General features: G+C 40.9%; 1 protein-coding gene across 1 annotated transcript in view; it reads right to left on the bottom strand.

Annotated features, from left to right (window-relative positions):
• Positions 687–24,690, bottom strand: part of NUFIP1 (NUFIP1, FMR1 interacting protein 1) — a 33,291-nt gene continuing 9,287 nt past the window's right edge. The window contains exons 6-10 of the mRNA XM_005687587.3: positions 17,636–17,728; positions 14,014–14,207; positions 6,388–6,504; positions 2,880–3,112; positions 687–1,570 (exon numbers count right to left, since the gene is read on the bottom strand). Coding sequence (XP_005687644.2) covers positions 1,454–1,570; positions 2,880–3,112; positions 6,388–6,504; positions 14,014–14,207; positions 17,636–17,728 — 754 coding nt within the window. The 3' untranslated portion in view covers positions 687–1,453. The remainder of the gene's footprint in view (positions 1,571–2,879; positions 3,113–6,387; positions 6,505–14,013; positions 14,208–17,635; positions 17,729–24,690) is intronic.

Here is a 24,690-nt window from a genome sequence, read left to right as displayed (position 1 = left end):
TTAATTTTCCAACTACAAGAGACTAAATTTTAAAAATCTAGCTCCTTTGGCTGAATGTCAAGACAGGAGCTCTAAGGAATGCATGTGAGTCAGTTCTGATGAGATGCATGAACCTAGAGCTTATGATACAGAGGGAAATAAGTCATTACGAGAAAAACAAATCTCATGTATTAACGCATACGTAGGGAATCTAGAAAGGTGGCACTGATGGGCCTGTTTGCAGGGCAGCAGTGGAGACGCAGACATAGCGGACAGACACGGACCCGGGTGGCAGAGGAGGAGGAGAGGCTGGGACGGATGGAGAGAGGAGCATGGGAACACAGGCGGCCACTGTGAAACAGCCAGCCAGTGGGGATTTGCTGTACGACTCGGGACCTCAAACCCGGGCTCTGTAACAACTCAGAGGGGTGAGATGGGGTGGGAGGGGGGAGCGAGGCTCAGGAAAGAGGGGACGTATGTATACCTGTGACTAATTCATGTTGATAACAGGGCAGAAACCAGCACAATATTGTGAAGGAATTATTCTTCAATTAAAAATAAATACATTAAAAAAAAGAAGAGTAGAGCTCTAGCACTAGCTAGCACAAATGACTAGAACATAAAAGACCAGAGCCTCCAGCATTACAGGAGATAAAAAGACCTTAGTAGCTGTTATTTATTTAAAACATATTTTAAAGCTTCAATTATTACCTTTATAAGCAAATTTTAATTCTCTAAAACTCATGTAATATTTCACAAATTACTGTTTATGCCATAAAAAATTAACTGAACCTCATCAAGTACTATACTTTACATACTTTTTCACAGGAAAAAAATTTTAAAACGTCCAGTTCTGAACCATACCAAAAAGAAGCACTTCCACTGAACTGGAACATAAACAGAAGCCATATCTGTAATATTTCAAAGGATCAATACCTGAGCTGCCAATAGGTGAATGTCGACATGTCCTTTGAAATAAACAGCAGAAATTTAAATTTCAAGATGTTCTCATCGTATTAATTCGCTCTGGTTTATTTTAAAATACCCTCCTTTTGCAGGAGTTAAAAAACAACTCTTCCTCTCATTTATTAAAAACAAAATGACTGTATTTCTCTCCCCAACCTACAGTACTCCTCAGCTGAATTAAAAAAATTTTAAAGTTTTTTTCCTTACCACTAAACCAGCATCTTCAATTCTTATCTGGCCCAAGAGTAGACTTCCTTATACAACAGCAATAAATACAAAGTAGAATTCTGCCAGCAAATATTACATATGATCCCAACAATATAGACAGTCTTAAAAATCAATAAGGTATTTATTTATATAGCATCAAAGACTTGAAAATCCTACATGATAGCCCATGAGGCTTACAATTTAATTACTAATCCAGTTGAAAAAAGAAGAATTTTCACCCACAAACTTGAGGTTGTTACCATCTTACATGCTTCAGACATGTGTGCTAAACACCAGATACCTATTCATCTTTAGTGTTCACAGTAGTAGTATTAAGTCCAAAAAAGTCTTTTTTGATGATGTACCGAACACACTGCAAAATCACATTTCTTTCATGTCGAATGTCCGGAGCTAACAGCTAAAAAATAATAAATAAAAAGATTAGCTTTTAAATAAAATACATCCAAGAAACACCATCTAAGATATTCTATGTGCCTTCTCTATATGAAGAACACAGAATAATAAAGATTTGTATTATATTTACTAATTATTTCACTAAAAAACAATGTAAGACTATCTCCTTTTAACCAAAATTATCGAGATTTAAACACTAGTATTCAAGGTCTTCTCCAGGAGTATCAAGGAAGAGACGGGAAAATTGGGTTTAGAAGCTTACAATTCTTTACATCTAAAAACCATGTTAAACAGGATCCTCCCAAACCCAAATCTATAAACAGCAGAGAAACTGGTATGGAGCTATAGCAAATATTGTAATGATGAAACCAGCAGTAACTAACCCCAACATTCCTGGTCTTTCAGGACTTCCCACTTTTGTGCTTACTGTAATTGAAAGAAGGCTGAAAATCCCTGGTATCTAGACTACATAGCCAAGGAATCACATGTGATTCGCCAAAAAGAATAATGTAACTACTCATTTTATTTCTGATGTCAATGTAGTTCAGAAACACCCACAGGGGAACTTTCAGTAAACAGATGATTTAATATACCACCTACAAGGAAAACATTTTAAAAATGCAGTTTCCTTTACATAGCACCCAAATTTACGAAATAGAGAGTACATTTCAGATCAATTTTATTAAGAAGCAACTGTGTCTGCATGTAACATGCCATGGTCTGTAGTCACAGAACATTGAGCTGCAGCACAGGCACCTCCCTAACCGGGCAAAAACCTGACTTTGCACAGAACATCACCAGGTAGGTTTACGATTCCACTAAAAATTTCAGGGTATTTCCATCACTCTTATATGAAAGTCTTAGATCTCTGAACAGCTTCATGTCCATTACCCAGAATCAAAAGAGGCACTGTTTCTTTATAATTTAAAGAAAATAGTAAGCTTTGAGCACATCACACTGAGAATAAAGTTAACAACGCACAAAATAAACACGCAAAACCCTTTTTCTCCCTTTAGCCTGCACTGTATTTAGTTGTGCTTTCAATGAAAATTTTAAAAAGGTCAGTACACTTCGATATGCTTTATCAACTACCTAAGACTAGGTTCTTTTATCTTAAGCAGTTCTGAAAATTGTAATTATCCCACACTTACTGAGTATCAGCTATATTCCAAAGGCAGTTTCAGAACTAAGATACACAGGTAACTCTTCAAGGAGCATATGTCTCTGGTAACCTTAAAACACACACACACACACACACACACACAAGCCCAGTAGCTCTATTCTCAGGACAAGAGAACACAACGACCACTTACCATTTCCAGGAGATATGGATGGTGTGTTCTTGGTTCAAATAATGTTCGATAGTTGAGGTTATTTTTTCTCCTCTTAGGATTTGTGTTTTTAAAACTTCCCTTTTGGCTCTCACACTTGGCTTCTGAGGAGTTTCTAACAGTTGCTCTAACATCTTGACTTGGTTTCTTAGGAGTATTGCTATGAAGAACCTGGTCTTCTGCCAGAATGTCTGCTTCAGTCTTGATGGGAGCTTCTACATGTGATGAAAAATAAACACAAAAATAACAAATTAAAAAACAGGTAAAACTTCCAAAAATATCCAATAAAAAACACCCCCCACAATAATCTCCTTCCCTAGCCGTAATTAGTTACTTACTTGAAACTGAGCATGTACAGTGTATTACAATATTTTTCAAATTGGGAACTATGACTGCCAATAACTGAGATTACTGCAAAGAGCTATGGAAAATGATCCCTATGAAAGAAGTAACACCAGACGGAAACTTGGATCTACACAAAGGAATGAAAAGGGCCAGAGACAAGTCAATATGTGGATAAATACAAACGACCTTTTCCATTTGAAAAAATTCTGTAAAGATAATTGACAACTGAAAGCAAAAATGCGTAACGACAATGTATGTGGGGTTTATTAGCATCTGCAGAACTAAAACCCGAGAGAACAGCACAAAGGAAGGGAAGAGGAGAATCTAAGTGTCCTGCTGTAAAATTCTTAAATTGCAGGAACACCTCGCTTTACTGTGCTTTGATTTAACCGTCTTCAGACACCGCATTTTGTACAAGTTGAAGGTTTGTCGCCACACTGACCAAGTCTGTTAGCACCATTTTTCCAACACTGTCTGTTCGCGTCTCTGCATCATATTCCGATGATTTTTCCTCAATGTCTCCAACTTTCACTGTCGTTCTATGTGATGGGCATGTGTAATCACTGATCTTTGGAACTACTACTATAACTGTTTTGGGTCACCATGAACCAAGTCCATGTAAGACAATCAATTTAACAATGTTATGTTCTCACTGCTCCACCTACTTGCCATTCTCCTCTCTCTCTCCTCCTCCTCCTCAGGCCTCCCTATTCCCTGAGACATCATACTGAAATTAGTATACGGGGAATAACCATACTAATGGTTAATAACCACAGGCTTCCTCAGTGGGTCAGCTGTAAAGAATCCGCCTAAAATGCAGGAGCTCCAGGAGACGCAGGTTCGATCCCTGGGTTGGGAAGATCCCCTTGAGTAGCAAATGGCAACCCACTCCAATTTTCTTGCCTGTGAAATCCTATGGAGAGAGAAGCCTAGCGGGCAATAGTCCATGGGGTCGCAAAAGTAGGACATGACTTAGCGACTAAAACAAAAACAACAGAGATGCTACTGGTTCAGAGAAGGCTCTCTTTATTTCCTTGTTTTACTTATTGCAAAGTCCTGCTGTGTCAATACCCTATCCCAACCTATAGCCCAGTAACACTGCAAGCTAGAAATCTGCTAGTGACCTGGATGGCTTAATAAATTCAAATTACATAAAATAATTCTTAAGGCTTAGGAATGTGAAGCAAGGACTTTTTCCTGAAGGCAGGACATACTAGACAGTCAGTCAAACTGAATTCATACAAAGTCAAAAGAACAGCTATGCACCACCTATTGCCACACAAAGAAAGACGCAACGGAAGGCAATATAGCTGGCTTCTTTAGACCTAAGCTTTACGTCAGCTTTACCACATACTAGTTTTGCCAGTGTATCCTCTTGAAGCTTCAGCGTCTATAAAATAAAGGGCTGAAACCTTGATCCCTTCCAGTTTCCTCTCTGCCTTCTCAATGTGGCAGTCTCAAAATGAAGACATGAGTATAAAACTATTAAATATCTTTTCTTGGGAATGAGAGAGGAAAGCATGTGTATGGCTTGTTTTTATGGGATTCAGTAATCTGGTAATAGCTTTCTTTGCTATCACCTGTCATAAATACACAAGATAAGCAAGAAACATAATGTGCGTTTAAAGAATAACTTCATCTTCCTATCAGTGAACTGGAAACAAGAGTAAGGAACTAAATACTGTTTTTCTTAAAATTCAAAAAAATAAAAAAGAAGAAGAAGAGGCAACCACCTGTAAAGGACTCCTCTGATAAAGCCAAAGTAGATTATATTTCAAAATTCAAGTAGCCTTTAACCAGTTACCACAGTAAAGCTTACCTTTCAAAAAGAGAAAAAAAAACCAAAAAACTCATGTTATAGATACCCAGATCTAAACCTTAACTTTCATTTTAAAGCCCAACTCTTCCTTCTTCAGCATCTTCCAGCTACATAAACATTGATTTTCTCCAGCTTAGTCAACATTAAAAGTCCTGCCATCTTCATCCAATTACATTTAAATCTCCCTTTCATCCTACATTTTCACTTTGAAGACCCTCTATTCCTGTCTTCGGTAGAGCCCCTACTGTGATGACGCATCTGAGACACACACTCAGAATTCTCTCGCGGCTGGTGAAGCCCAGATATAACGACCATGCAGAGCCAGGTTCAGAGGCGCAACAGGACACACGGTTATTCACTAAACAAACGCTGGGTTACTGACGTGAACCTTGGCTTGAGGTGCCCATACTGCCAAGCCTACTTGTAGCCCTTTTAAGTTAAGTAAGTAAATAAGTAAAGTCACTCAGTCGTGTCCGACTCTTTGTGACCCCGTGGACTGCAGCCCACCAGGCTCCTCAGGCCATGGGATTATCAAGGCAAGAATACTGGAGTGGGTTGCCATTTCCTTCTCCAGGGGATCTTCCCGACCCAAGGATCGAACCCAGGTCTCCCGCATTGGAGGCAGACACTTTAACCTCTAGGAGGCCCTAAAAGAGGCGCTAGATATTGAGTTGGTTTATCACCATTGCTTTTTTGGGGGGGAGGGGGAGTTTGTCATCATCTTTTAAGGTTAAAACATGTATCCCGAATAACGTTAACTTCTCAGAAACACTATCAAAAGGATTCCATGTCTCCCAATCTTTAAAATACACCACCTAATGCAACATAAGCATATACGATTCCTGTGTTCTCCAAATGAGACAGTTTAGGTAAATGTGTTCTATAAGGAGCAATGCCCCATATACAGGTATTTTACCATCCTCTGTAATAAAGGACCTCTCTCCAGCTTCAAAAGGTGCGAAACATGTTAAGACAAGGGTTCTGGAGAGTGGGAAGAAGTAATTAACGTCCTTTGCTTTATCTTTTAGAACCTTCTCTGATTTCACTAGTGGATATTATCTCTTCCCCTTCCTCTTCCTTCCTTATGTTATTTTGCCCCTTTCTCCTAGAGAAGCAACACAGTTCTCCATCTCTACCACTTCCCTTCATCCCATGTTAACTTCTGAATCAAATGAGAAAGGAATTTGAGGCTCAACTGAAGAATGTGCATGACACATCTCGTCCTCAGACACATACACGTGAAAGGGCACTACTGACGCATAGTGTACATCAAAGGCAACACCAGAGCGATGCGCACCCACTGTTACCACCCGGAACCAGGCTCACCTTCCGGCTCACTCTCTGACCCCGAGAGGCCGCCGTAGCTGCTCATCAGGGAGCACAGCGCTGGGGTCACTTCCTTGGGTATGACAGCACTCTGCGGCTTCTCCTCTTTGTCAGACTCTGAAACAGGAAGCACTGAGAATGAAACTGAAACTGTACATCAAAAATATCTACCAGCATAAAAAAGAAAGCTGACAGCCCCCACTCCCTCATGTGTTAGTGAAAAGAAAGCACTTTCTGATCATTTCCTCAATCTTCCTGAAAAAGAAACCCAGGAGACTTGAAAATTTTCCCCTTGGTTTAAATCTTTACAGTCAGAGAAGCTATCTGCCCAAAGAGAAAGCAGAGAGAGGGGCAAATGGAAGCTATATGCAACTCAAGTTTCTTAGCATGTTTCACTGGTTATGGAACTTGAGTCTTCTCTAAATGAATTATACAGTCTTTGTTATTAATTATTTTACTTTATGCTATTAATTAATTTTATTACAATACCAGGAAGGCCATAAATGTATTTAACATCACTGGACTAGGATCATGGACTCTGAAAATTAGATTTGGAGTAAATAACATATAAATGGCCACTCTTTTTAAGACTGGTTTAGAAGGTACAAGTAGTATTTCAGCCTTTCTACCCTTAAAGGCATAATAACGCTTCACTGAATCTGCCCTAAATTTTTATCATTTAGAACTTCTAAGAACTTAAGTAAACAAGCCAAGTACGAGAATTCAGCGAGTACTAAGAGCCTGCCAAAGGTAAAGTGTTTGATCAGAGCCCAGAAAGTTTAGTTGTAGCCCCAGGACACCACATATTGCGTTTATTTTTGGCACCTCTGAAAGTGTATTACATTTATTCTGAACAAGTCAGTAGTGCCTGACGGAAGAATGAAGACAATAACTTGCTTGTGTAATGAACCAGCTCAACCCACAACCAATAGAAAATGTTTCAAGACAGTACTGAACATTCACCAAGTCAGTCTAAGGGAAACCGAAGCACGCCCGCAGGAGAAAGGAAGTGAGTATGGAACTACCACCTTCCGGTACATGAAGTGAGAGCCTCTCTCCACCAATCCACACAGCCCAACACCCACTCCAGAAGCTGCTCCTTGTCAATGCGGAGCTAACTTCTTATCTTTCCTCCTGAATTAATAAAGGGGAATTGAAAATATGCAGTTTTATTTATAAATGACTAGTGGATAAAACAGAATCTGCAACAATATTAGTGTGGAGACTGTTCATCTCATTGCTTCAGTGATGATATGCCAAAATGTAGAAGCACCAAAGAGTACAATACAGATGACTAAATAATGCTCTTTAAAAGCAAGAGCTCATTTAACCCTTTTGAAGTATCACCTTCACTATTAATTACAGGGGATAAAACCAAAATTCAAGAGAATCTGAACTGGATGATCCCTCAGGTAACAGAACAGTACAACAGCTGGGTCAAATTTAAATCCTGGCTGCTGCTGCTGCTAAGTCACATCAGTCATGTCTGACTGTGCGACCCCATAGATGGCAGCCCACCAGGTTCCCCTGTCCCTGGGATTCTCCAGGCAAGAACACTGGAGTGGGTTGCCATTTCCTTCTCCAATGCATGAAAGTGAAAAGTGAAAGTGAAGTCGCTCAGTCGTGTCCGAATCCTGGCTACCTGACTCTAAATCCCAAGTATTAACTAGTGCGGTAGAATATCTCCTACAAATAAAGTCTTCTGAAAATTAAGTCGTCCTACCAAACTCTCTCTACGGTCAAGAATAAGGCCAAGATATGTCTTTCAGCTACAGCCCATTTCTCTGTTCCCTTTTGGAGCAAAACCCCAACTATTTATATAACTCACAGGGAAGTCGCTTGGGCCTGAAATTTCCTACAACTATCTGACCCTCTAGAATCTACTTCAATCTGTCTTTCAGGCCCACCACACCAGTGAACTTTTTCTTCCAAGCTCACCGGACTCTTCTGTGTCGCCAAGTCTAGAGGTCACCTGCTGGTGTTCATCTTGTTTAACCTAGTGACAACATCTGACAGCACGACGGACCCTTGAACAACACAGGCTTGGAGCTCACAGGTCCCCTTACACACAGCTATTTTTCAATGCGAAATGCTACTGAAACCAACCTGCAATTAGCGGAATCCATGGATTCAGGGCTGTGGACGCAGAAGAACCACATCACATGGAAGGCAAACTACAGGGTGGACTCGAGTTTTCAAGCACGTGGAGGGCTGGCGCTCCTAACCCCTGCAATTGTTCAAGGCCAACGGGAGACCTTCATGGGACTTCCAGAACCCTTTCACTTGGTTCTCCTTTCCCAGAACTTAAGTCTCCCTACCAAATTCTCTTCATTGACCAACTTCAAATTTCTTGAGTTGTCCCTGGGTCCAATCCTCAGCAACCTTTCCCTCTGTGCCTCTTTCTCCTCTTATGATTTCACTGTATCTCAAATCTTAAAGTACTATTTAGAGGCCAATAAATCACAGCTGTATACCTTCAGTTTTCCCCTAAAGCCCAGAACAAACTAATTGCTCAACATCTCTACTTAAATATCAAACAGGCATCTCAAAGGTTAGCATGCCCCAAAACAAAAAACACTTGATTTCTCCTCCAAACACGCCTACCAGTTGGCCTCCATCTCAGTAAATGCCAGCTCTTTTCAATGGTTACAGCAAAACCTGTTTTGAACATATATCCAGAATCACACTGATCACTTCACTCCTACAATGGCAATCCAAGTCAACATTTCTTACCCAGACAGCTCTAGCACCCTCCTAGAAGAACAGCCTGACATCATCTGCCCACCTCTGCAGTCCATTCGCCACTGTAACACATCACATCCTCTCTCTGCTCAACCTCAGAGTCAAGTCCCAAGTCCTTTTCTGCCTTAGACAAGACCCTATTCGAGCTGATCCTTCACCACTTTCTTCCTGCCTTACTCCACTCCAACCCTGTTGTTCCCCAAGTACACAAAGCATGCTCTCCCCATGGGGTGTTTGCACTTGTTGCTTTCTCTGCTTGGAAAACTCTCAGGTCTCAGCTCCTAATTTCACTCAGATCTCTCAGTAGCCCCTTATCAGAGATGCCTTCGCTAATTATACTAAATAGCACACTCCTTTCTCCAGCTGCCATTCTCAGTCCTTTTCCTTGGCGTTACTCGTCCTCATGGAGGATATCAACCCATATTTATTTACTGTAGCTTCCCCAAGCAGAACATAAGGTACAGGAGAGAACGGGTTTGGCTGTGTTCAGTATACTGTATCCTCTCAGCCTAGAACAGTACATAAATGCTCAACAAATATTTGAAGAACAAACTATTGCATGAATGAGTTAAATAAGGACAAGTTCAAATCGGGTAGCTAGAACAGAATGCCAGAACTATGCCAAAGTGGGGCCATAACAGAAACCTGGCTTCATCTGGATTCACAGACTATTTCTTTTTTTCAATAAAATTATTCTATTTTTCTTAAAAAAATCACATATATGTATCTAAGAAAAATACTGAGGGATATAAAATGTGAGCAGTGGCTGTCTCCACAAGTTAAGGAAGTATACTGCTTTTTATGTTTTCCCTATTTTTTTCCTTCTATTTTTTGCATCACTTTTATAATCAGAAAATGAATTATAAAGAAAACACACGAAAACGAAACGTGGAGGCAAGTATTTCCTCACAATTCAGGAAGCGGACTGCATAGCTTTAATTGGCCTACATATCAACCCTTCTTCCTGCCTTCCTTTTTCTCTAGACTTTATATTTTGAATCCATTTTAGACTTACACAAGCGTTGCAAAGCTAGTGCCAAGATTTTCCATAAACCCTTCACTTAGCTTCCCCTAATATTAACATCTTACATAACCACGGTGCATTAACAGCAGCTAACAAATGAACACTGGGATAGGACTACCACCTGAACTACAGACTGTGTTGTAATTTCACCAGTTTTTCCACTAATGTCCTTTTTCTGTTCTAGGAGTCAATCCACCAGAGCACATCACAGTCTCTGGACTCCTTGATCTGTGTCTTCGTTCAATCTGTGACAATTCTTCAGTATTTCCTTGCCTTTCACAAACTTGACTGTTTTAGAGACTACTGGTCAATTACTGCAGAATATCCCTTAGCTGGGTCTGATGTTTTCTGATGATGAGACCGAGCTTATGGATTTTAGGTAGTGTCCTTCTCGTCATGTATCAGGGGTACACACCAACCCGACTTATTACTGGTGACGTCAGCCGTGACCACTTGGTAGTCCCCACCATAAAGTTACTATTCTTCTCTTTCTTTATTTGATTTCTAGAAACAAGTCACTACGTCCAGCCCACATTCAAGGGGAAGGAAATTAAGCTCTATCTCTTGGAATAAGGAAGAGCAAAGAATTTTGGACAGATGTTAAAACCAAAACCTGGTGGCTGGTGTACTCATTACTAGGAGTGCCCTACAGCTCACTACTCCTGACTGCCTTCCTAAGGGCAAGAGCTAGAAGTTCACACAAATGAACAGCTCTTTCCCTATTTCATTACCTTCAGTTATGTTCTGGGGACACACCACATGTGACTCTGGCTCACGTGAAGGAAGCTTCTCTAAACAAGGTAAAACTGATAACTGGAGAGTTGAGACGCTGAGGATACTTAGGGTATGTGAAAAAAAGGGTACATGTGGTTTCCTGGAGCTATACTTGGGAGTGGAAACTTGAAAAACCAGTGCTCGAAAACTTAGATTTGTAAAGCGTAAAAGTCCAGAAGAAACCCCAAGTAAAGGATAACAGGAATTTAAATGGAACCTTTCCTACAAAATCCAGCAACCATAATTTGATTGGTAGTATTCTGATTTCCTCGAAGAACAACATCACAAGTTTATAGCTTACTTTTAGGATTTTTGTATTCATGCCTTACATGTTCATCTCTTACCTTCACAAAAGTAAGGATTTCAACATTAAGCCACAACAAAATGACTTGATAGCTCTCACTCAACTGCTCCTAGGAACCTGACTGAATGCTTTCTATTATTAGGATGAAAGGCATTTAACTACTGTTTCTCGGGTCTAAAGTGTCTCTCAGAGATCTAGACACAGGCTTAAATACAGGCAAGTGTAATAGTCATCTTTCCGTTAGTGCTTCACCAGACTAGCACACACTGAAACACTTCTTTAAAAAATGGGAAAACAGAATTGCCCAACCAGAGCTAACAATATGAAGGCAAAGACTTATTTAACTTCTATGCAGAGTACATCATGAGAAACGCTGGACTGGAAGAAACACAAGCTGGAATCAAGACTGCCGGGAGAAACATCAATAACCTCAGATATGCAGATGACAGCACCCTTATGGCAGAAAGTGAAGAAGAACTAAAAAGCCTCTTGACGAAAGTGAAAGTGGAGAGTGACAAAGCTGGCTTAAAGCTCAACATTCAGAAAACGAAGATGATGGCATCTGGTCCCATCACTTCATGGGAAATAGACGGGGAAACAGTGGAAACAGTGTCAGACTGTATTTTGGGGGGCTCCAGAATCACTGCAGATGGTGACTGCAGCCATGAAATTAAAAGACGCTTACTCCTTGGAAGAAAAGTTATGACCAACCTAGATAGCATATTGAAAAGCAGAGACCTTACTTTGTCGACTAAGGGCCGTCTAGTCAAGGCTATGGTTTTTCCTGTGGTAATGTATGGATGTGAGAGTTGGACTGTGAAGAAGGCTGAGCGCTGAAGAATTGATGCTTTTGAACTGTGGTGTTAGACGAGATTCTTGAGAGTCCCTTGGACTGCAAGGAGATCCAACCAGTCCATTCTGAAGGAGATCAGCCCTGGGATTTCTTTGGAAGGAATGATGCTAAAGCTAAAGCTCCAGTACTTTGGACACCTCATGCAAAGAGCTGACTCACTGGAAAAGACTCTGATGCTGGGAGGGATTGGGGGCAGGAGGACAAGGGGACGACAGAGGATGACATGGCTGGATGGCATCACGGACTCGATGGACGTGAGTCTGAGTGAACTCCGGGAGATGGTGATGAACAGGGAGGCCTGGCGTGCTGTGATTCATGGGGTCGCAAAGAGTCGGACATGACTGAACGACTGAACTGAACTGAACTGATTCAACATTACAGAACCCTTCAAATGTTCATTTAGAAAGTTGCATAAAACAAAGAACTATGTAATTTTCAAGTTAGTTGATGTTTATAACAGTAATCTTCATATTTGTGTTTCAAGTATTTTAATGACATGGAAGTTTCTATTTAGGCACAGACTGTATTTCATCATCAAGGTCACAAGCTGTAAGCTTGAATAAGTATGTGGGCACTCTCCAACACTTCTTGAAGGAAAAAAAAATCAGTACCCAAGAGTAACTGAGCCCTGGCCCCAAACGTCTTCTGCCTTTCCCTCACTATCAGCAAGGATAAGAAGATGCTTTTCTAAAACTCTCTTTCACATCTCAACTCTCCTAGACCCATACAACACAGATTCGCTTTTTGGGGCCAGATTCAGACTTCACGTTTGGAGGTAGTGCTGTGTACTAGGAGTAAGACTCCCAACTCTGACTCTGTCACTAACTAGCAGCATGACGAAGGTAAACGACTCTAAGTTCCAAGGTTCAAAAACAGAAGCAGCAACTGCATGCACCTGAAAGGTCGTTATGAAGCAAAGAGCTACTACACACAAAGCACTTAGAGCACAGTTAAGTACCTTACTTAATAAGTGTTAGTTGCTGTTAAAATATTTATTACTATTCCTACTGAATTTTATCTTGTCATTCTTAGCCCAACATCTCCTCGTGCCAAGATCTTTTTCCATCCTGACTTAGTCAGTGAAGCAGTTGCCACGTCCCCGCCCGTTTCTTCCCATCCTTTAAGTTCAATAATCTGCTGGGTGATTATCGTAGAAGCCACCTTCCCCCAGGCTGAGCAGGGCCTGCTGGCAAACCTACAACAATCACTCATCAGTCCACTCACTGGTAACAAGCCTTTGCAGAAGAAGAAGCACTAGCAACTAGATAAAGCCTCACACCTTGTTACTGGAAAGAAAGATGGTAAAATATTTACATCGATGTTTTCATTTTTCAGAAAAGAAATGAAGCCTTAGAGGCTGAATGATATCTTTCTATGACAGCAACATTTCTGTCCTTTAATTTTTCAACTTGTAAGCAAGAGTAAACTTATATCCTAAATTCTAGAGGGAACTCAAGACATATAAATATATTCTATGCTGTGAGGAAGAACAGTATTATTTAATATACTGAATTAATGTTATTTACCCAAAGAGACCAGGTTCATGCTGAGCAGCAAAAATACTGGCTTCCCTTGGAATTACTGCTTTCTAGGTGGGAAAATTCATCTAATGGTGTAAATCTGAATTCACAGCATCAACCCATTCAAAACAGTCTTAAGATATTTCCAAGATTTTATGATACTATGCAAATTACCCAATAAATACAATCTTTCTCCCACATTCTGCCTGCTTCATGTATTCATTCCCAAGATTCATAAAAACTTTCTTAAAGTGAGGTTTTAAATAAGACACTCCTATTAGGAACAAAAGCATCATTCTACTTTTTTACATTTTTGCCACTGAACTCTCCATAAACAAGGATGTGAAGAAGCAACTTCTGCATCATTGTCTATACTCTTAAAAACACGGTGTTTTCCTATTTAGCTTACCAGAGTCAGTGTTTACCAAAACACCCAGGGGGTCTGAATTTGCCTCACGTGGACTTTCAGGCTTCACATCACCCAAGCGGCTGCCTGACCCAGCAGCTGTTCCCTGTTCAGCATGGCCATTTTTCCACTTGTGATGTCTGCCAGGACTTTGGATTTTTGCCATCTGCGAATGTCTGGTCATCCCCTTCATCTTGCTGCAATAAGAAAAATGCAATTCTTAATATAAAAGGCACTGACCTTTCAAGAAAAATTTGAAAAAGATTACTGAATGCAAAAGAAACTTATCTGTCAAATCAACTACTTGTCACCTACTACACTGAAGAGATCAGAAAAAAACTCAATGGCTTCCAAAGACAGAACATTAAATGAAAACACAAATATATCATACTTTATCAATTCCAAATTGCACATTTCCTTCCCATAATTCAATTCCTCTAAATTGGGCTCTGTTGTTCAATCAACAGCAAGTGAGTTTAATTGGCAGCATTTTTTCATTCCTATTATACATAAAGTAAAATGTTCCTCGGGGCTTCCCAGGTGGCCCTAGTGGTAAAGAACCCGCCTGTCAGTGCGGGTGTGGGTTCCAGCCCTGGATCTGAACGATCCCCTGGAGCAGGGCACAGCAGCCCACTCCAGTATTCTTGTCTGGAGAATCCCATGGGCAGAGGAGCCTGGCAGGCTACAGTCCGCAGGGCTGCAAAGAGCTGGACAAGACTGAAGCAACTTAGCACACAAGATATTCCTTAGACTTTATGAAGTGTGTTAACTACTTAATTTTAAGGAGCCTTAAAGTTTCTGATGATTTTACAAACATACTACCTTGTTTCTTGTTTGAGCTTCATGATAACTCCTTGAAATAGATCAGACAGGTATTGGGGTGGCAAAAAGGTTCTGGTTTTTCCATAACATCTTACGGAAAAACCCAAACAAACATTTTGGCCAACTCAATTATTCTCTTCATGTTACAGGGGGATAAACTTAAAGATCATAGACCAAGCACAATTTCACAGCTAGCTCAAATCAAGTGTCCTCTCAAACCACCTTAATTACTACACTTAAGAGGAAAACAAATAATTATGTGAGCACATGCTTATGTAAACTATGCCCAGGGAAAAAAAAAAAAAAAAGACCTTTTGAAAAAAGGTTCATTACATATACCCTCAATGGACAATAATACAAGGTAAGAAAATAACACTAAGGCATATAATAATTAACTTAAAGGTAGTGATGAAAAGAAAATCTTAAAAGCAACCAGAGATAAAAGGTATTTACACAGAGGAACAAGGTAATGTTAACAGCAGATTTCTCTTGGAAATCATGCAACTGAGAAAACAGTGGGGCAACATCTTTAAAGTACTGTAAATATCAAAAACACCATTAACCTAGAACTGCATATCTAGCAAAATTATCTTTCAAATAAGAAGGCAAAATAAAATCTCTTCAGACACATAAAGCTGAAAGAAGTCTTCAGCATGCCCTCACTATAAGAAATGTTAAAGGAAGTCTTTTAGGCAAAAGAAAAATAGTATCAGATAGAAAGATGATCTACACTCAAGAATGAAGGCTACGAGAAATGGTTAACTACACAGGCACCCTGCCCATCAGCTAGCCAACCCCTGGCTGTGACTGTCAAGATCAGCAGATATCCCCCAACTGACCCCAGACACCTGTGATGAGAGGGGGAAAAAAAAAAAAAAAGACACCTACTAAGAGTAAAAAGGCAAACCACAAGTTGCAAGACTGTATCTGCACCACCTATACTCTATACAAAAAGTGACTTGCATCTAAGTAACTCCTACAAATCAAGAAAAGCAACTCTGTTAAAAAACAGTCAAAGATTTGAACTGGCACTTCACAAGAGAATTATCAAAATGACCAATAAGCATATGAAAAGATGTCCAACATCATTAGTCATGAAGGAAATGGCATGACATGAGGAAAAGGTGTAACGTATAACAATACTGCATACTGAACAGGACACAGAGAAATTAGATGCAGAGTCGCAGCAGCAGCAGCAGCAGTAGGCATATAAATCAGTACAACCATTTCAGAAAACTGCCTGCGTCTATCATAACTAAACACACAGTAAGCAAGTACTTACGTCCACAAACAAAAGAATGTTCATAGCAGCTTTACTCATAATAGCCCAAAGCGAAAACAACCCAAGCGTCCAACAGCCGAATGAATATATAGGCACAGCCAAAAGTTTGTTCCGCTTTTTCCGTACCATCTTACAGGAAAACCAGAGTGAACTTTTTGGTCAACCCAGATACATTCTCATAGCTGAGTTCTATACAGCAGAATGGATTAAGAATGGATTTACAGCTACATGCAACAATGCGGACAAACAGCACAAAATAATTTTGAGCCATAGAAACTACACCAAAGAAGATATACTATGTGATTCCACTTATACAAGGTTCCGCTTCCCTGTGGCTCAACTGCTAAAGAATCCGCCTGCGACGCGGGAGGCCTGGGTTCGATCTCTGGGTTGGGAATATCCCCTGGAGAAGGAATAGGCTACCCACTCCAGGAGAAGGAATAAGCTACTCCAGTATTCTGGCCTGGAGAATTCCATTCCTTGGGGTCGCAAAGAGTTGGACACAAATGAGCGAATTTCACTTTCATACAAGTTTCCAAAAACAGGTAAGATAAATCTATGATGATATTACTCAAAAGAGGTTACCTTTGTGGGGAGGCGTGGAACTAGGTAGGAAGGCCTAAGAGAGACGCTCTGTGAGGTAAATACATCCTATATATCGTTCATCCATGCGGAAGTTACACAGGTATGTAGGTATGCATGCATGGACGAATTCATTGAGTTGTACACAATACAAAATAAAATGGGAAAGTTCTGTGAAGGTGAGATACTGGGAAAATGGGACGTCTCATACCCTGCTGCTGGGAGAGTAAACTGGGATAGCTTCTGCGACTGATGTTTGGCACTTAGCTATCAATATTATGAATACATGTCTTTGACTCAGCAAATCCACCTCTAGGAACCTACCCTCAGAAACATCTGCATGTGTAAAATGTTTGTACAGGGGAATAAGGGCAACTTTTTATTAGGAAAAGATTGAAAATGAATGTCAACAGAGAATTGGTTTAAGGAAAAAAAAAAAGACGACCTTGTGGGGATATTCCTACCCTTCCTACACACCCAGAGAATGAGGAGTCTTGCTTATATATTAATACAGGACTATTCATTATTTGGCTAAAAAAAGCAAGACGGAGGACCATATCGAAAAGGAAAAGAACAGAAGAGACTACTATCTCTGTGCTGTATACAAATGGGACATCTCTAGAGAGGCGAAACGGGTTGTCTCTGGGAAGGAGGACTGCTCAGCCAGGGGACAAAGACAGAAAAGACCTGTGAATATAGATCATTTTGAAAACCACATGAGTATAGTGTATTATTATACTCATACTATACCTATGAGTATAGGTATATTATTTTAAAATACAATTTTAAAAATTCAGCAAAAAAGTTACAAAAGCAAAAATTTCAGAATTGAAAATACAGAGGTTTTAGGATTCGGGTGTGTTCCCTTTTTATTATTTGTAAGAATGTATATTCATTTAAAACGAGCATTGAAAGTGCAAGCGATTTTCAGGAACTTACCCATACTGTGTCGTCGTCAACACCGCTCCTCTCTTTTCCTTTTCAAGTTTTAACTTCTTCTTCCTTTCAATATTAGCTAGAGTTGGGTAGTTTCTAGAAAACAATAAGAATCCATTATAAAAGGGCTTTTTAGAGTACAGTGTTAATTATGCAGTCAAGCAATTGCTGCATTTAACAGTTTTGGTTTAACTAAAAATGACTAATACAGTAAATTAACGTAAACTTTTAATTCCTTCTGGATTTTTTTAAGGGTAAAAAAAGTAGGTCTACAATGATGTTGACCAGTGGCCAGTCCACAAACTCTACTACCAGTCTGCTACCAGGTAAGGAACTTACAATAGAATGCAAGTCAAATATATAATGTGCTGAAATGGATATAATTCACATATTTGGCACATATCCATAAGTACTGTAAGAAAAAAATGTATTTTCTTAGGCATGTACTTACGCAAACACATACTAGTAGGTATATCCAAAGTTACCAAGATAAGGAAGAGACACTTCTCAAAAAATAAACAGTCTACCAGGAAGGACAAGAAAAGCATGGTTATTTCTAAAGAACAACTATAACAAGGTACAAAATAAAATAAGCACCCCCTTGGGAGCACAAAGATTGGAGGGTGGGGAGGAAAGATCGTTATCTAGATGAAGAAACCCACAGAGAAAGGAACACGAAAGACACTGGCCTTAAATGGTGTTAACAGACACAATCCAATGGGAGAGGGGCAGTGTTCCAAGCAGAGCAGACAACGCAGACAAACCAAGGTCTAAAAGTGCGAGAGAGATCCAGGGAGAGGCAAGGGGTTCATTTCGGATGAAACAGTTACAGGCAATCAGACCAGAAAGGGAGGCTGGGGCCCAAATGTGCCTTGAATGCCAGACTAGAAGGCCTATTTTTGAGTCAGGGGTGATGGGGAGCCACTGAAAGTTTTGAACAGGGAGAGAGATGAACAAGGCAGTGGGTGAGATTAAATCTGACAGCAGCGTGCAAGATGAATTGCTCCGACAAAGCTTTCTTTGTTCCTTGGCACAGCTGTGTGGAAACGGAGGCACCAAACGTTGGTGGTGAGAGGAGCAGATCCCAGGCGGGCGAACACGGACAGCTCTCCTACCACTCAGCCTGGCTGCTCACCAGAATGAATTCTGAGAAACATCAACACACTGTGTTCGGCCATTATCTCGAGGACACTGTTTCCACCCTTCTTTTTACAACGTCTGCATCACTGACGTGCACAGCTCAGACAATATGAAGCTCATGGGCTGGGCACATTGGAAGATAAGAATGGAAATGACATTGAGTAAGTGGTGACGTAATTAGGAACAAAAAAGCAATGGATTTCAGCGAGGACAGAACAAAGCAATCTACCCAGCCAAGAAAAATAAACTTCATAAATAAAACATGATTAATGTACAAGCTATAAATAAACATAAGAGGAAAAGACCAAGGTCACAGGAGATAAAAATCTGACAGCCAGTCAGCACCGCATGACTACACTTCCAGAAAGCAAATACAAGGACTCCAGCGCAGGTACGAGTGTGAAGTCCTCCCCTCACGACACTCAGAAGGGATCAGAAACTCTCAGGGTGATACAGCCAGCTTTGTACCGCTGAACTGAAAAGGAATGTTGAGGAAAACTCAAACTTGGGAGGGATTCAGAAGAGACTCACAGATGATTAACAGGATGAAAAATAAAACCTCCGAAGAAAGATGAAAGCAACTGGAACAACTTGCAGCCTTTAAAAGGAAGAGAAGTGTCAAAAACACCACAATCTTACAGAGAAGATGGCCGACAGCTGTTCGCCATCTGAAGACAAACTCCCACAAGCAGAGATGCTGAGGGAAAAGGTGATGACTTTCACAGGCCCCACGGTGTCTAGACATGTAACACACAGCTACTCAACACTTTCTCACATCTCTGAAATTCACTTATTCTTACTGCTTATATTTCTTTAACCTTTCTCTTCTGAGCGTTGCAAACCGGCCCTGACTTAACATGTTGGGCTATAGCTAAACCAAGAACTTGGTCCTACAGTGCTGCGTGAGTAAGCAGGCGGTGTGGAAGCGCTTCTCAATGATAAGGAATATACAGAATTTGTTACAGCAAGTGGATTCCAGGTGAGATACAAGAAAGAACCCTGTAAATGAGACATCAAGAATGTTGTAGAAACTCCTTTGGTGGAAGTCTTTTAAAAACAGCTCTCTTTTTCTTTCTGGCTGATTAAAGTTATCACTTTCCTAAAGGTAGTGGCTGTTTCCAACCCTCCCAAAGTTTTAAGATTCTGTTTTTCAGTGCTTAAATAAAACTTTCTTCCCCAAAGTTATGCCACTCTTCGGTACACAGAGACTAAAAACTACAGAAAACAAGGGTACTAGAAAGCAGATTTTTCCCCAAAATGGGAATCCCGGAACATAAGACCTAGTTGTACATATGATCATCAGGAAGCTCCTTCCGGCAACATACTACTGAGATACAAGATTAAGGAAAAGTCTGGATCTTGGACATAGGCACAGTTCAGGTTTCTAAAGTACACAAACACACAGCAAACCACTGGAAAAGATATCACAAACAGTCTTACACTGACTGCAGTTACGTAATGATAAAGCTTAGTTCAATGTCTCCTGGTAAAGAACGGATGTTATGAAGCTATAAAGACTGTGAGAAGTGATATTTCCACAGTTGGTCTCTTGATTTTTATCACTTTTCTCCCTATTTCCATCTTTCCCCAACACCCCAAAAGGAACTGACCCTGAAACTGTAACACTTTTTTCCTTTTTCTCTTTCACTTCTTAACTCCTCTTTGCCTTCCCCTTGCCTAGGCCATAAGCCTCCAGTGACAGCTCTTAAGCCCCAGAGTCAATAAATGGGCAACACGGAACCAATCATTGTCTTGGCACATCTCATGCTGGTTATGTTACCCTTTTCCTTCTCAAATCTCCACCCACTCACTGGCTTTTCCCTTAAGCCTGTTTTCTAGAAAAACAAAATCCCTCTGGACTCTCACTGAACCACAGCTGCTTCAACCCGACTACATTTTTATTTCAGTCTTTTCAAACTTCAAAAAGATGTAGCATTCTTCAGGAGCACACCCCCGCTACTGGAATTCTGCAAGAACTGGGGGCGCAACTGTTAGGCGTTTCCTCAGAGCCAGTTAACTGCTTCAATAAATAACAGAGAACTACTCCACCTAGTGGACAGCCCATCTGCTGTGAAGTGGGTTTCAGTCTTGAAAAGCCAGGTTTTGGAAATGAACCTCTCACTCAATTTTCCCTAATGCCAAATCATACAGCGTTTGTACCCCCAGAAGATGAAAATGAAGAAAGAATCACTTTGAGGTTTTTTGGCTGCGATTTCTTTTTTTGCAAATTATTAGTGGAAAGCCTTAAGGTTTTTAACTGAACAGAACTTCGTATGTTTGTCGGAACTACACATTAAAGAAGAATAACCACCACCTTAAAACATATTGGGGTGGGGAGAGGGGTGGCATGACCCCTCTTACAAGAAGTCTTACAAAACGATCTGAATGCTCTGCCTTCCAGAGACACCAGATACCCCTTGACTGACAGTGTTAGCACTGCATGGCAAAAATGAAAACTTCTGTTGCCTGTGGTCTCCTGATGATTTATAGATCTTCCTACATCTCCTATTAGAGTGAGGGTCTTAAGGGCAAGAGTCTACTCCTGTTTTTCAGTAACCTTGGTCATATATAAAACAATCTTTGCCTTTTCAAATACTGAATGTTATGCTGTGCTAAGCGACCTCAGTTGTGTCCAACTCTTTGCAACTCTACGGACTGTAACCCACCAGGCTCCTTTGTCCATGGGATTCGCCAGGCAAGAATACTAGACTGGGTTGCCGTGCCCTCCTCCAGGGGATCTTCCTGGCTCAGGGATCAAACCTGTGTCTCTTACGTCTCCTGCACTGGCAGGTGGACTCTTTACCACGAGCGCCACTTCAGTTCATTTGCTCAGTCGTGTCTGACTCTTTGCGACCCCATGAACCGCAGCACGCCAGACCTCCCTGTCCATCACCAACACCCGGAGTTCACTCAAACTCACGTCCACTGAGTCGGTGAGGCCATCCAAACATCTCATCCTCTGTCGTCCCCTTCTCCTCCTGCCCTCAATCTTTCCCAGCATTAGGGTCTTTTCAGAAGAGTCAGCTCTTTGCATCAGGTGGCCAAAGTATTGGAGTTTCAGCTTCAACATCAGTCCTTCTAATGAACACCCAGGACTGATCTCCTTTAGGATGGACTGGTTGGATCTCCTTGCAGTCCAAGGGACTCTCAACAGTCTTTTCCAACACCACAGTTCAAAAGCATCAATTCTTCGGTGATCAGCTTTCTTTATAGCCCAACTCTCACATCCATACATGACCACTGGAAAAACCACAGCCTTGACTAGACGGACCTTTGTTGACAAAACAATGTCTCTGCTTTTGAATATGCTGCCTAGGTTGGTCATAACTCTCCTTCCAAGGAGTAAGCATCTTTTAATTTCATGGCTGCAATCAACATTGGCAGTGATTTTGGAGCACCAAAAAATAAAGTCAGCCACTGTTTCCACTGGTTCCCCATCTATTTGCCATGAAGTGATGGGACCGGATGCCATGATCTTAGTTTTCTTGGGAAGCCCCAAATACTGAAGGTTTACCTCTAATTTCAAACTAAACTCTTGTCAGGAAGTTACTCAAAGCTATAATGCATATCAACATACATTCAAAGGTGGCTGAGATTTCTTGATTTTATTAGCAAACCAAACTGGTCTTCCACCAGGGACTTTATATAAACATACACTACCTAAGCTAGTTCACATGTTCCGTAAGTTTCTCAAGCCAGTGGACTTTTTCCTTTAAAGCACCTGCAGCACAAAAACCACAAGGTGGCAGAGCTCAGCTTCACAGGAGGAGCTACTGCAGAGAGCAACACCTCCAAACACACACCAGCCTGCTTTGTCTCAGCGACGACTTGCCCTGTGAGATGAGGAGTTACTGTTTGAAACCACAGCGGTTTAAGTACCACTAGTTATATTAACTCCAACTATCATTGCTAATCAGATCAACACTGCCCAATTTCTTTAACAATGATATACAATTTATAACATGAATTAAAAATATGAATCTCAGTACAACTTCTCCAACTGCTTACTTAGAAGTATCAAAACAGAATTACACCCACAATAAAAATATTTTCAAATCTCATTTACATATATCAACCTTTATGTTTTTATTGTTCAGGTGCTAAGTCCTGTCCAGCTCTTGGCAGCACACCAGGCTTCTTTCCAGGCCTTCACTATCTCCCGGAATTTGCTAAGATTCACGCCCACTGAGTTGGTAATGCTACCCAACCATCTCATCCTCTGCTGCCCTTTCCTCCTTCTGCCTTACAATCTTTCCCAGCATTAACATTTATAACCAACCCTTGTATCTATGCCACCACGGGATATAAACAGTCACATAAACTGTGGGTATTAACATTTCTAAAGATTGTAAATTTTTTTTAAAGACTCATAAGCAAAAAAGTTCATCAACTGGACCAGAATAAGGGGCGTCTACACCAAACAGGCAGAGAGGATACCATATTCAAAGAAGGACAAGATATTACTCTAGACGGATGAGGAAAAATATTCACCCAAATTTAGGCTGGCAGGATTTCAGCTGGACTAAACCAGTGAGCAGAATTTCAAGGCTGGAAAAGGTAAGATTTTTCTAGAAGCAGCAGCATGATCAAAACTGAAGCTGAAAGTTCAAAGAACCTGTTTGGGATATGATGGGACAAAGAGCTCCTATAAGCAAGCAATGTGCGGTTAATCAGAAAAGATGAGACGTATGAACCCCACCTCACATTATTCTCACTGTCAGTTCCAAGGCATTCTGTTTTCACTGGCATTTCAGTTGGCTAAAATAAAATCAGCTTAGCAAATTTATTTTTAAATTTTCTTCTACATAGTCACCTATATAACTAAGAAATACATGCATATTAGCATCTAATTTTGCATGGAAAAAAACAGCAAACGCAAAGAGAATAACCTAACCTTGTTGGTCAAGTCAACTCCTTAAGTGTGATAACACTGCAGAATATTCACCTGAAGAGCACACTTAAGCTGTGTGGTTTTCTTCAACAACACTGAGAAACTGAGGCAGAGCTGAGATTTTTGCCAGTAGGTGTGATGAAGGGCAACAGAATGGAGGAGCTGAGCTGCTGAGAGGGGTGGAACTGATTTCAACTTGGCAGGAGGCCAAGATGGAAGAGGGGTAAGAGATGAGAGGTCTCAACTCGCCCAGGACCGGTGCCATCTACAGAGGTAGAAGGGACAGGGAGAGAGCTGAACAGAACAGAGGTTAGGCCCAAAGAGGAGTTAAGCCCAACTTTAGGACTTCTGGGGCAGAAAGTCCAGAAAATCAGATCCATGGTGCAACCGTGAAAGTAAGTGGCAGAAACTGCATGGAGATGAAGGACCCTGGAAACTGGAAGGTAAAAAGGTGCCAGATGAACTCTACGGTAAACTGTGAGTCTCAAAAAGTCAGTGGAATTCAAAGCATACACAATTTCAGTGGAACCACAACCCCAATGGCCACGACAATGGCAATCCCTCTTGTTAAGAATCACGCGGAAGGGTGTGAGAGCTGCAGAAAGCTGTAGAGACAGACGGTGGGAAACCCCAAAAAGGGCCAAGGAGCAATCGTCTGGAATCCGCATCAAGACAGCCCTACAGGTCGCAAAACCAGTCACTCTGGGGGCTTGTTTTATTTTACCTTCCCACAGCAATCTGCACTGATCCCCACATTTCCTGTCTTGAGATCCTCCCCTCTCCTGGCTTCCAAAACAGGTTACATTCTGAGTCGTCTTCTGCTTCTCTGGCTCTTGCTCAGCAGGCTTGGTTTCACTCCCTATCAGACTATCTGCCCTCTCTCTGTAGGTGGAGTAGAAAGGGAAGATAGTTTGAAAGGGAGTAAAACCAGCCAGTTTTCATATCTGAGAAAACTGGACCCACTGTTCAATTTCTATTCTTTAGCTGCTTGAGTCTCCCACAATCCTCCACACCACCCTCCTTTTCA

This window comes from Capra hircus, chromosome 12 (genome assembly GCF_001704415.2).
Source record: "Capra hircus breed San Clemente chromosome 12, ASM170441v1, whole genome shotgun sequence".
NCBI lineage: Eukaryota > Metazoa > Chordata > Mammalia > Artiodactyla > Bovidae > Capra > Capra hircus.
Note: the sequence above shows the minus strand (reverse complement) of the source record. Positions and strands in the feature narration are given on the sequence as shown.